Source organism: Lithobates pipiens, unplaced genomic scaffold (assembly GCF_037356315.1).
Source record: "Lithobates pipiens isolate NorthernLeopardFrog02 unplaced genomic scaffold, aLitPip1_a1.2 Scaffold_8, whole genome shotgun sequence".
NCBI lineage: Eukaryota > Metazoa > Chordata > Amphibia > Anura > Ranidae > Lithobates > Lithobates pipiens.
Window position 1 is genome coordinate 60,774,282 of NW_027507903.1, and position 14,292 is coordinate 60,788,573.

The following is a 14,292-nucleotide window of genomic DNA, read 5'->3' on the forward strand; positions in this document are numbered from 1 at the left end:
CTAGGAGGGATAGCGCCCCACTGTTGGGCGTCACTAGGAGGGATAGCGCCCCACTGTTGGGCGTCACTAGGAGGGATAGCGCCCCACTGTTGGGCGTCACTAGGAGGGATAGCGCCCCACTGTTGGGCGTCACTAGGAGGGATAGCGCCCCACTGTTGGGCGTCACTAGGAGGGATAGCGCCCCACTGTTGGGCGTCACTAGGAGGGATAGCGCCCCACTGTTGGGCGTCACTAGGAGGGATAGCGCCCCATTGTTGGTGTATGTAGGAGGGATAGTGCCCCATTGTTGGTGTATGTAGGAGAGATAGTGCCCCATTGTTGGCGTATGTAGGAGGGATAGTGCCCCATTGTTGGTATCAGTAGGAGGAATAGTGCCCTATTGTCGGCATCAATGGGCAGAATAGGGTCTCTTTTCAGTGGGATGAACAGTGCCCCAAGGGCCAGACAAAAGCAAAGGGCCGTATCCGGCCGCCAAGCCACAGTTTGTAGACTACAGTCTTAGATTGTTCTAGTTCACATCTGTGTGTTGCTTTGACCCGTGTTCTTTTTCTTTTTTGTTGATATATGCAGGTTATAGCGCCTACTGATCACAATGTCAGTGCATGTCACCATGCATGCGTAACCACATGAAACGACACAAGGAAAGGTGTGAATTCAGCATAATAGTACTGAGCAGGCTCTGGCTGCAAACATCTTTAGATGTTCTCTTCTGCACACTGGGAGGATTGAATTTTGGGCCAGAGTAACCCAACTCAACACTTCCTGGCAGTGTCGATTGCTGGCTGCCCCCCTCCTGTGCACCTATATTCCATTCTAATCTTTTATTTTCAATGGTTTTTATAGATTTTTTTTTCTAAGTACAAGAGAAGAATAACATTTCAGGCAATGGGTAACAATGTAGTTCCATTATCTATTATTTGCATTCATAAATAAATTGGCAATTTAAAGCTTCACAAGGAGGGTATTGTATATTCCATATGTCTCCGCTATTGTGTTATGAAGGTGGAGTTGGCTGATGGTGGATGGGCTTTCGGAGGCCATTACATGAATGAACCACAGAGTTATAAAGTGCTACAGCACATAGTTTGAAAGAGAATACAGAAAAGGAGAGAATTACAAAAGTTGTTGAAAACATTACAAGTGAAGAGGAGGCTGGGGCTGAAGAGAGGGATGGATGTGGGAGAAAGCGGTTAGGCTTCCATCCCAAAGGGTCAGCCACTTAATTATCCTCCTGGGTACCTGAAAGATAGTTTCCAGGGGCCCCAGACCACTCTGAAGGTGTCTGTGTGATCATTGTAAAAATGTTTTTCTACCTTAATGCATTTTAAGTGCAGCTCCAACACCCCCCCCCCCCCTTTTCATACTTAACTGAACTCTCTCTTGATCCTGCAATGTGGCTCTCCCTCTCCTCATAGGCGCAGGGACAGCAGTGGGAGCCACTGGCTTGTGCTGCTGTTAATCACAGCCAGTGAGGAGGGAGCAGGGGCGGGCCAGAGACAAGCTCTGTGTGTCTTAATGATACACAGAAGCGGCTTAGGAGTGAGCACACTAGTGCCCTCATAGCAAGTGGACCTCTATGGTTTTTATATGGTTAAATCTTTCCTAAGGGCAAGCAATGACAAAGTGTCACCTTTACTAGCTCAAATCCTCTGATTTAGCTTCACTGCGTTACTAGTGCCTGTGTTTCCCGGTCTTCATGGCTTAGCTCCAACAAATGCCATCGCACTGTCCAATGAGATTGCCTTTAATGGTCAATGAGGCACATTTGATGAATAGTAGAATCGCAATTGCCAAAGCTTAGCTATGAATTGAGAAAAAAAAAAACAGGCCCCAGAAACAAAGTGAAATGAAATTATAGAGGGGCACAGAAGGTGTAATCTACAGATCATCTCTTCTAAGACCCCTTTCACACTGGGGTGCTTTGTAGGTGCTACAGCGCTAAAAATAGCGCCTGCAAAGCGCCCTGAAAGAGGCGCTGCTGACTCTCCAGTGTTAAAACCCCAAGGGCTTTCACACTGGAGCGGTGCGCTAGCAGGACGGTAAAAAAAAAGTCCTACTAGCAGCCTCTTTGAAGCGATGAAGAAGCGGTGTACCGCTGCTAAAAATAGCGCCATTGTAACGCCCATACAGCTCCCACCCCGGTGTGAAAGGGGCCTAATGGAGCGTTCATATACCTGACAGTTACTGATAAAATGCTCCAGACTTGGTTCACATGGGTGGCAAAGGGGTGGTATAAACAGTTGATCTGCGTTTTTACCACCTACTGCTTGCCCATCTGCAACATAGCATGATGGGCACTCACCCGTTCACACTACCATGCCACAATGCTTTGTGGTGTCGCATAGTTTATTTGGCGTGTCCTCTTTGGATCAAGAAAAAAAATAGACATTCAGAAAGGGGAAGCATCACCACCTGAACACATGTAAACTGCTGCTCAGCCACCTCTGAAACATGGTCCACTGGGCATCACTTTTCAGATGGGCAAGGAGACCTTAGGGTTTTTTTTTAGAACTAAAACTTGCTAGACTGGCCTGTAATACACCATATGAGAAAAAAATTAAATAAAACATCTTGAAGCAAACTTGGGAAATTTGAAACAAAAATAAAATTATGATTGAAAACTCAAGGGCATGCTTAGAAATAACATTTAAAGCAGTATTACACCCAAAACCAAAAATGTAATATATGGCAGCTTATCAATCATGAGATGTGGTGGCTGCATTTGTTTTCTTTTTTAAAGCTTTTTCCCCCCTTTGTTTTCACCTGGTGATCTGGCCAGTAACACACCTCCTGTATTAAAGTGCTCCCACTCTGGATGAAGGAGCACAGAGAGCACAGCAGACAGCAGCATTGTCAATTTGTGGTTTAAGGTAGTGTTAAATGTATTAGCAGATATAAATACGCTAACAAATTGGAGCAAAACTCCAACTCACACTTTATAGACAGTTCAAGCAAACATTTTTTACCCCATTTGGGATAAAGGGTTTACATAAATAAAAGTTGATCACTGTAAGCACTCCAGAGTTAAATGGTTTGTCTCATCTCTGTAAGTGATAAATCTGCAAGACAGCGTGTTCTTTTGAAAAAAACAAACAAAAAAAATACTGACTTACTGGCTGGATCAGATGAAAAAAAAAAAAAAAAAAAAAGAAGAGCAAAGAAAGCCTTAAAAAAGAAAACCAATGCAGCCATCACATCTAGGAATTGGTAAGCTGCAATATAAAAATTGCTTGATTTTGGGTTTAATGCAGGTTTAAAACACCAATGTACTTTACTTACTTTTGAAAGCTGTTGCTCTGATCCAAACCCTAGTCCAAAAACCGTATTCGCTCTGCTGTCAGCCCACTGGCCAAACTTCTGTGATGTCTTTGTAAAAGTCATGTTGGGTGTGATTGTGCTGTTTATTATTACCTGTAGTGATAAAAAGGAGAGAACAAAATCATTTGGTTGTTTTATGTAAAATCACAGTCCAGTATATAACTTAAAACAAAAATCTCAGTATACCATTTTTTATTCCAGGCCTAACTGCAGTTCACTAGTCGGTGATCTCCAAATTTAGGAACCCCCTTTACTTACCCACTTGTGCCACAGGAGACCTCTTCCAAAATGACAGATTTCAAAGTAAAGTGGAACATCACCCAAAATGTGGGGCACTACTCAGCCTGCAACTGATATGGAGGTTTTCTTTTGGGGTAAAGGGAAGGGGAAGCGAGTACTGTCTTTTGTCAGTACCCATTCCCACCTTCACGATCCTCAAGCAGGTTAGTATGACACCACTCATCCCACTTTCTCCCCCTCCCCACTCACAGGGGCCTTGGACATGTCACAGGTCCCAGATGCAAGACCGGTGCAAGGATTTTTGACACCCTAGACGAAATATCATTTTCCACCCCATTTGCCCTGCCCATGTAAACGGTAGAGGTGGATATATTTGCGCTGCCTCTCCAGCCACTTCTTCACCTGTGGCCTGCAGGCCCACACCTGCACCTCTGGACCCAGCCTGAAGACAGATGGTGGCGGCACCGGCTTGCTTCCTCACGCCAGCCATGGCCAACAGGTATATGGAGAGGCTAAGGTAGCAAATGGACAGGCTGGGGTAGCAAATGGACAGGCTGGGGGGGTCAGCTTTATTGCGCTCCTAGGCAGAATGTGTGATCTCAGCATTGTCTCTGCTGTCCCCAGATGTATCCCCACTGCTGTCCCTATTTAATCCTTCCCACCTCCTGATCTGCTCCTATGCTGCATGTGCCTACGGTGCTTTTCCCTGTCTGCCCTGTGTAGCACTCACTAACCCTCTGGGGGAAACATCCAGTGTCCAATTCACAGGCGCTGCAAGCTGCCCTGTTTCCCCGATTCCTGCTGCACGTCTGGCTGGCAGCAGTTTGTCCCGGCTCTCTCCCCTCCTGCTGGGGCTGCACAGTCTAAAGACACAGATACTAAAGGCACGCTGGGCTGGGGATGAAGTCGTTTTCCAGCAGGGAAACGTTGGCAGTGTTGTCCCGACAGGAGAGGGCTCTGATCCCGCAGTGCGTTTTTTATAAAAAAAATTGCGTTTGAAAGACCGCTGCGCAAATACCGTGTAACATAAAATATTGCAACAACCACTATTTTATTCCCTAGGGTCTCTGCTAAAAAATATATATAATTTTTGGGGGTTTTAAGTGATTTTCTTGCAGAAAATACAGGATTTTTATTTGTAAGCATCAAGTGTCAGAAAAGATTTAGTCTTTAAATGGTCAAACTGAGAACTTCTACACACTGAGTTGAATTCATTCATAAGTGGAAACATTGTATCTCTTTGCTCTTTTCTTGGCAGACTGCCCAGAGAGGAAACAAGTCGCTTCACTGATGTCTTCAGGCAACTTGCATTGACTTCTATTACTGATGTCATTTGCAAGTAGCGCTTAAGATATCATCGGCCTTTTTTAACAGCACAATCAGCCGATGCCGATTAATTAAAAAACGCCAAATATCGGCCGATATATCGGTCGGCCTCTATTCATAATTGTTGGCCAACATGTGTGGCTGTATGCATGCAAGCCAAGTTTGAGCCAACAACCTGCAGACAAAAATCCACGGTTTTGTTGTCGGAAAATCCGATGTGTGTTCGGGGCATTAGGCTTTACAAATTCAACATCCAAACAGCATCACAGATGTCAATATACTAATTTACAGTCAGGTGCATAAATATTGAGACATCGACACAATTCTAATCTTTTTGGCTCTATACACCACCCAAATAGATTTGAAATGAAACGAACAAGATGTGATTTATCCAAAATCAGGTGAACGGTGTAGGACAGTTTGTATATGTGCCTCCCACTTTTTAAAGGGACCAAAAGTAATGGGACAGATTAACAATCATCCATCAAACTTTCACTTTTGAATACTTGGTTGCAAATCCTTTGGAGTCAATTACAGCTTGAAGTCTGGAAGGTATAGACATCACCAGACGCTTGGTTTCATCCCTGGTGATGCTCTGCCAGGCCACTATTGCAACTGCCTTCAGTTCCTGCTTGTTCTTGGGGCATTTTCCCTTCGGTTTTGTCTTCAGCAAGTGAAATGCATGCGCAATCGGATTCAGGTCAGGTGATTGACTTGGCAGAACATTCCCCTTCTTTCCCTTAAAAAAGTATTTGGTTGCTTTCGCAGTATGCACTGGGTCATTGTCCATCTGCACTGTGAAGCGTCGCCCAATAAGTTATGAAGCATTTTGCTGAATATGAGCAGATAATATTGCCTGAAACACTTCAGAATTCATCCTGCTGCTTTTGTCAGCACTCACATCATCAATTAAAAGAACCAGTTCCATTGGCAGTCATACGTGCCCACGCCATGACACTACTACCATCATGCTTCACTGATGAGGTGGTATGCTTTGGATCATGAGCAGTTCCTTTCCTTCTCCATACTCTTCCCATCACTCTGGTACAAGTTGATCTCGGTCTCATCTGTCCATAGGATGTTGTTCCAGAACTGTGAAGGCTTTTTTAGATGTTGTTTGGCAAACTCTAATCTGGCCTTCCTGTTTTTTGAGGCTCACCAATGGTTTACATCTTGTGATGAACCCTCTGTATTCACTCTGGTCAAGTCTTCTCTTGATTGTTGAGTTTGACACACATATACCTACCTCCTGGAGAGTGTTCTTGATCTGACCAACTGTTGTGAAGGGTGCTTTCATCACCAGGGAAAGAATTCTTCAGTCATCCACCACAGTTGGTTTCCGTGGTCTTGCGTGTCTTTTGGTGTTGCTGAGCCCACCGGTTTGTTCTAAGGATGTTCCAAACAGTTTATTTGGCCACACCTAATGTTTTTGCCATCTCTCTGATGGGTTTGTTTTATTTTTTCAGCCTAATGATTGCTTGCTTCACCGATAGTGGCAACTCTTTGGATCTCAAATGGAGAGTTGACAGCAACAGATTCCAAATGCAAATAGCCCACTTGAAATTAACTCTGGGCCTTATATGTGCTTCTTGTAAATGTGATAATGAGGGAATAACACACTCCTGGCGATGGAACAGCTGAGCAGCCAATTGTCCCATTACTTTTGGTCCTTTTAAAAGTGGGATGCACATATACAAACTGTTGTAATTCCTACACCGTTCACCTGATTTGGATGTAAATACCTTCAAATTAAAGCTGAAAGTCTGCAGTTAAAGCACATCTTGTTGGATTCATTTCTAATCCATTGTGGTGGTGCATAGAGCCAAAAATATTAGAATTATGTTGATGTCCCAATATTTAAGGACCTAACTGTATATACTCGCACTTTATTGCTAAAATTAATTAATGGAATTAAATTCCAGATGTAGCTGGGTGTAGTAAGATGTCCGCTGCCACCTTCTGACTGCAGGTGTTCTGTCAGATTAGGAAACCTGGTAGCAGTGGATGCATGCGCAACTGATGGAATGTAATCTGACAGAACAATGGCCCTGCCGAGGCAGCTGCAGGACCAGTCTCCTTGCACCACATGATCTTTTGCATCTGCAGTGGGGAGCCGGTAGTTATTCACCAGGAAGTCACAGCCAGCTCCAAAATGCAACACGGCAGCCCTGGAGATCTGCAGCAGTGAGAAGAATGGGCTGCAGGAAGACATCATTGGAATGCATGGCTTGTTAAGTACCTGGTTTTTAAAAGTCAGCAGTTACAGAATTTGTAGCTGTTAACTTGGAAAAAAACTTGAAGTTCCTCTTTATTGAGTAGACTTTACAGCACAGATGCAAAAAGACAGCATCAGCAGATCTCCAACTGATTTCACATACTTCCCAAGACAACTGTTTATGGGTTTGTGGAGCTTTAGAACAATGACCACATGAAGGTATTGTTACAGACAAGAAAAAATTTCAGGACAGAAAAAGTGCACTTGTTTATCCATCTCAGACTATATGGAATGCAGAACATATACAGTTGTGCTCATAAGTTTACATACCCTGACAGAAATAATGGTCATTTTTCAGAGAATATGAATAACAACACAAAAACTTTTTTTTCACTCATGGTTAATGGCTTCAGCCAAACACTTATTATGAAACAACTTTGTTTACTCTTTTTAAATCATAATGGCAACAAACTACCCAAATGACCCTGATCAAAAGTTTTATTCCTCAGTTCTTAATATTGTGTATTGCCCCCCTTGACAGCTTTAAGTCTTTTGTGGCATTTGTGAATGAGACTCTTTATCTTCTCAGATGGTAAAGCTGCCCATTCCTCTTAGCAAAAAGCCTGCAGTTCCTGTAAATTCTTGGGCTGCACGTTTGAGATCTCCCCAGAGAGGCTCAATGATTTTGAGGTCAGAAGACCGAGATGGCCTCTCCAGAACATTTACTTTATTCTGCTGTAGCCAATGACAGGTCGACTTGGCCTTGTGTTTTGAATCATTGTCATGTTGGAATGTTCAAGTACGTCCCATGCACAGCTCCCTGGCTGATGAATGCAAATGTTCCGCCAGTATTTTTTGATAACATACTGCATTCATCTTGCCATCAATTTGACCAAACTTCCTGTGCCATTGTAGCTCACACATCCCCAAAACATCAGCCATCCACCGCCGTGTTTCATAGTAGAAATGGTGTACCTTTCATCATAGGCTTTGTTGACTTCTCTGCAAATGTAGCGTTTATGGTTGTGGTCAAAAAGCTCAATTTTGATCTCATCACTCCAGATGATTTTGTGCCTGAAGGTTTGAGGCTTGTCTCTATACTGTTTGGCGCATTGTAAGCGGGATACTTTGTGGCATTGTGTAGTAATGGCTTTCTTCTGGTGACTCGACCATGCAGGCCATCTTTCTTCAAGTGCCTCATTGTACCTCTTGAAACAGCCACACCACATGATTTCAGAGAGTCCTGTATTTCACCTGAAGTTATTTGTGGGGTTTTCTTTGCATCCCGGACAATTTTCCTGGCAGTTGTGGCTGAAATTTTCGTTGGTCTACCTGACCGTGGTTTGGTTTCAACAGAACCCCTCATTTTCCACTTCTTGATTAGCGTTTGAACACTGCTGAATGGCATTCTCAATTCACTGGGTATCTTTTTATATCTTGTTCCTGTTTTATACAGTTCAACTACCTTTTCCCGTAGATCCTTTGATAATTCTTTTGCTTTCCAATTGAATCAGAATCCAGAAAACGTCAGTGCAGCACTGAATGAAAGATGTAAGGGTCTGTTAGGAGCCCAGAAACTCATTGACCTTTTATACACACACACTAATTACAAACAAAAAGATAGCAGGTGAGGATGGTTACCTTTAATAGACATTCAAACCCCTCTGTGTTAACTTGTGTGCATGTTTTTTGAGGCCAAAATCATCAGGGTATGTAAACTTTTGATCAGGGTCATTTGGGTAGTTTCTGTTGCCATCATGATTTAAAAAAAGAGTAAACAAAGTTGATTGATAAAACATGGCTTCAGTCAAACACTAACCATGAGTGAAAGAAACGTTTTTGTGTTATTCATATTCTCTGAAAAATGACAAAAAAATCATAAATTCTGCTAGGGTGTGTAAACTTATGGGCACAACTGTATGTTATAGGTCAATGTGAAGTAACCTTGTGCTACAGATAATAAACAAAAACTAAGCTGCCCCCCTCAAAGTGCAGCGTGCTCACCTAAAGTAATTGGGGTATTTTGTGATAGGGGCACAATTAATGAGTGCTAAACCAACATTTTTAACATTTAAATAAATTATATATAAGTAATAAACATTTGTGATTGAACAAACGCATAAAAGTGCATTGTTTTTAATGGTGATACAACCAAACGTAACAATTCATCAGAAATCAATAGTCCAATGATGGTAATAGTGATGCAATTATATCGAAGTACATATGTCCTTTAGTGATGGGACTGCAATTCATGCACCTTCAACAAAACGTTATAGAAATATCACCCGATATGTGTGAGTAAGTCAAAGAAGGTCAAAACAGGTAGGTAATGTGGATCAATAGACTTGCTTGTAGACCAAGGAAGATGTGTCTGGAAACCTTTTAATTTATAACCTTCTCTCCACCACAATAGTCCATTAGAAAATAAACATGAAAGGGACCATAGCGTAACACAGTTTCCTTTTACAAGGTCATCAGACGATTCCTTTTGACATTGTAAAAAGAAAACGTACATCGAGGTGCATTCTGGTCATGTCACTTCCGGGTATCCACTTCCGGTTTCTAATCAAAAATGCCTCCCCTGCACCCCCAGTATGAAAGCCAGAGTGCTTTCACACTGGGGCGGTGCGCTTGCAGGACGTTAGAAAAAGTCCTGCAAGCAGCATGTTTCGGGCAGTGGAGAAGCCATTCCTCCACCACTCCTGAATGGGCATCGCACCTGCAAAGCGCTTCGGCAGCAACGCTACACGGGTGCATTTAACCCTTTATTCAAACGACGGTAAAGCTCTGCTAAATCTGGTGGCGTTTTACCATCAATGCCCACCTGTCACAGTGTGAAAGCAGCCTTAAAGTGGTCCTGTCTATTTGGTGAGTAGGCATTTTAAGCCCCATACACACTATCAGTTTTTCTGCTGACTTTTTCCTTCAGATTTACCAAAACCATATAATATGAGGTCAAACCTTAGGAGTTTCCATTTGTATGCAATCAGGCAGGCCCTTCTACTACATGGTTTTGGTAAATCTGAAGGAAAAACTCAACAGAAAAACTGATAGTGTGTATGGGGCTTTACTCACACACATCAGGTGATATTTAGAAAGTTTTGGTGACGGTGCATGAATTGGAGTCCATTCACTAAAAGGCATATGGAGTTTGAATTGATGAATTATTTACCTCACTGATTGCATCACTATTACCATCATTGAAGGACTTTTCATTTCTGATGAATTGTTACGTTCAATTGATTGTATCACCATTAAAGTGGAAGTAAACTCCCCTATCGTTTTCATCCACGGAAGCTGCCATCTTTGCCTCTGTTTAATCTTCAGCTGCCACAGTGCTGCACATGTGATCCATTATGACACCAGCCATTGGGTGGCTTGACAGTTTGGTTGAGAGCACAGCCAATGTGCAGTTAGCATTCCTGGCATGCCATTTTTTTTTAAACTGTTTAAATCGATGGGTTTACTTCCACTTTAAGCACTATGCCATTTAATATGTTTGTTCAACCACAAAATTCATATTATTAATTATATATAATTTATTGAAATGTTAAAAATATTGGTTTAGCACTCAATAATAGCGTGCCCCATCACATAACCCATATATGCTATAGGCCTTTTGCACATGGTGCTGACGTTTGAGCTTCTGTTTTGATTGGATGTAATTTTAGGTGTTTGTTTTGCGTGAATTTGTGCGTATTTGCACATATATGCGCATTCACATGCACAATACTTTAGTAGGGAAAATTAATTCATGTTTGTGCGCATATGCGGGAATGCATATTTTCCTGAGGAATACTCGACACTCGTTTACGTGCCTGTGTGCAAAGGCACATCGTAAATAAAATAGGCTACATTATAGCTCAGTAAAAAAATGTAAAAAAAATAGAGTATTCCTGTAATTCTCAGTAAGCTTGCCATCGAATTAAAAAACTTTTAGGCTGGGTTCCCACTATTGCCGCATGCGGCTCACAGCAGGGGTCCGGAGCGTCCTAGTTTACCGTTTCAGGTCAGATTTCACCCTTGTGCAAATTTGCACTGGAGCTGCAGCGAAGATATGTGAACAGGCTCCATAGAGAGTCGGTCACAATCTCCTACCATGTGAATTGGATGCGGGGAAAACGCATCCAATTCACATAGGTGGGAACCCAGCCTAAATGGCATTTCACTTAGAACCCTGGTGCCCAAAACGTGGCCTGTTGGCTCCTTGTGTGTGGCCCATCATATCCTGGGCTAGATCCTTCCCTGTTCGGCACCTGCTGACTTTGCAAATCTATGGTATGGTAATGGGTGCTGGAACATTCTCTGCTCTCCTGTGGGACAACTGATCATTAATGCGGAGGGAGGTAGGTGGGAACAGGGGGATTTTAACAGGACCCTCACTTTCAGAATATGCTGTTCAAGCGATTTTGAAGTAGCACATAGAAACAGACAATGTTGAGAACCGTAGAGGCAGTGGTCACCCAAGGAAACAAAGGGGTTGTAAAGTCAGAAGGTTTTTTTTTATCTTAATGCATTCTATGCATTAAGATAGAAGGCCTTCTGTGTGCAGCAGCCCCCCCATTACTTGAGGTCCATATCTGTCCATGAGTCTCCCTCCTGATTGGCTGAGACACAGCAGAGACACCAATGGCTCCCGGTGCTCTCAAAGAGATTTAGCCAATCAGGAGAGAGTGGAGGCGGGGAAGGGCTGTGGCTCTGTGTCTGAATGGACACAGGGAGCTGTGACTCGGCTCGGGTGCCCCCATAGCAAATGTGAGAGAACCACCGCTCCATGCAAGTCCACAAATCCAAGAAAATAAAACAGCCCCTCCAGGAATGGAGAAACCCAGGTGCAGGCACGGCATACACTTGTTGCAAATAATTGAAGAACTCTGGACGGCCGCACTCCAAGATAAATTAAAATGTATTTTATTCGTGAAGCAGAATCAAACAAAAGTGGGTCACAACAAAGCAACAATAGCCAACGCGTTTCACACTACCAAGAGTGCTCACTACTCATCAGCTATGAGTAGCTATCAGCTCACCAGCTGCTCTTGGTAGGCCACCCCTATCAAATCATTCTCTGCAGCTATTACCTTTTGTACCACCACTCCCTCCCTTTAGAATGTAAGCTCTACGAGCAGGGCCCTCCTGTACCTTTTGTATTGTACTGTAATTGTGTTGTCCCCCTATACATTGTAAAGCGCTGCGTAAACTGTTGGTGCTATATAAATCGTGAATAATAATGTAGCGCCAATATTTAAAGAGGGCCCAAAATACATCCCTGGGAACTACAGACCAGTTAGCCTAACATCAATTGGATGCAATCTCTTGGAGGGGATGATAAGGGACTATGTACAAGATTTTAGTAATGAGAATGGCATCATTAGCAGTAATCAGCATGGATTCATGAAGAATCATTCTTGCCAAGCCAATCTATTAACTTTCTATGAGGAGGCAAGTTGACATCTAGATAAAGGAAGGCCCGTAGATGTGGTGTATCTGGATTTTGCAAAAGCATTTGACACAGTTCCCCATAAATGTTTGCTGTACAAATAAAGGTCCATTGGCATGGACCATACATGGACTGAAAACTGGCTACAAGGGCGAGTACAGAGGGTGGTGATAAATGAGGAGTACTCAGAATGGTCAGGAGTGGGTAGTGGGGTCCCTCATGGTTCTGTCCTGGGACCAATCCTATTTATTTAGTTCATAAACGACCTGGGGGATGGGGTAAAAAGTTCAGTCTCCATTTGCAGAAGATACTAAGCTAAGCAGGGCAATAATTTCTCTGCTGGATGTGGAAACAAATTTATGGGATGGGCAACTACATGGCAAATGAGGTTTAATGTAGAAAAATGTAAAATAATGTATTTGGGTGGCAAAAATATGAATGCAATCTATACAGTGGGGGGGGAAGAACCTCTGGGGGAATCTAGGATGGAAAAGGACCTGGGGGTCCTAGTAGATGATAGGCTCTGTTTCCCTGCAAAGGTAAAGCATAATGGGCTACTATGCATCGCATAGTAGCCCATTATGTGACATTTACCTCCAGTAGAAGCCCACGATGTCCCCGTCTGCATCGCTAGTAGCAAGCGTCCATTCTTCACCCCTCTTCCTTCCTGGGCTGCAAACTCAGGCTCTGTGACTGGCCGGAGTCGCATGACATCACTCATGTGCAGGAGCCGCCTTCAACGGCCTGACCTGAGCTAGAAAAGGCACAGCATGCCCTTTCTAACTCCGGCGCATGCGCAGAAGAAATCGTCCTACGGCGATTTGCAAAGAGATATTTCAAGCACCTACAGGTAAGCCTTAATCTAGGCTTACCTATAGGTTAAAGTGGTTGTAAAGGGTTTACAACCACTTTAAAATGGGGATCAACTCCAGAAATTAAAACGATAAATCTCCCGCTCTACAAGACTCTGGTCCAGCCACACCTAGAGTATGCTGTCCAGTTCCACCAGTCCTCAGGAAGGATGTATTGGAAATGGAGTGAATACAAAGAAGAGCATCAAAGCTAATAAAGGGCCTGGAGGATATTAGTTATGAGGAAAGGTTGCAAGCACTGAACTTATTCTCTCTGGAGAAGAGACGCTTGGGAGGAAATACGATTTAAATTTACAAATACCATACTGGTGACCCCACAATAGGGATAAAACAGAGAAGGGGAGGGTTCTTTACTGTAAGAGCGGCAAGGACGTGGAATTTTTTTCCACAGGCGGGGGTTTCAGCAGGGCCATCAATGGTTTAAAAAACCTATTCGATAAGCACCTGAAGCACCATAACATACAGGGATATACAATGTAATGCTGACATATAATCACACACATAGGTTGGACTTGATGGACTTGTGTCAACCTCACCTACCTACTAAGAATCAATGGAGTTCTCAATGCTGAGAAATACAAGCAGAAACTTATCCATCATGCCATACCACCAGGGAGGCTTGTGATTGGCTCCAAATTTATTCTGCAGCAGGACAACGACCCCAATACAATGTCATTAGGAACTATCTTTAGTGTAAAAAAAAAAAAACAAGGAGTCCTGGAAGTGATGGTTTGGTCCCCACAGAACCCTGATCTCAACATAGAGTGTGTCTGGGATTAGACAGATTTGAGGAAGGCTACATCCACGGAAGATCTGTGGTTTGTTCTCCACCAGGTTTGCTACCTGCTGAGTTCCTTCAAAAGTGTACCTAGAATAATTGCATG

At 43.2% G+C, this 14,292-nt stretch overlaps 1 protein-coding gene across 1 annotated transcript in view; it reads right to left on the reverse strand.

Moving 5' to 3' along the window:
* Window positions 1-14,292, reverse strand: part of HOMER2 (homer scaffold protein 2) — a 315,280-nt gene that overhangs the window by 167,900 nt on the left and 133,088 nt on the right. Inside the window, exon 3 of the mRNA XM_077472968.1 lies at window positions 3,280-3,411. Coding sequence (XP_077329094.1) covers window positions 3,280-3,411 — 132 coding nt within the window. The remainder of the gene's footprint in view (window positions 1-3,279; window positions 3,412-14,292) is intronic.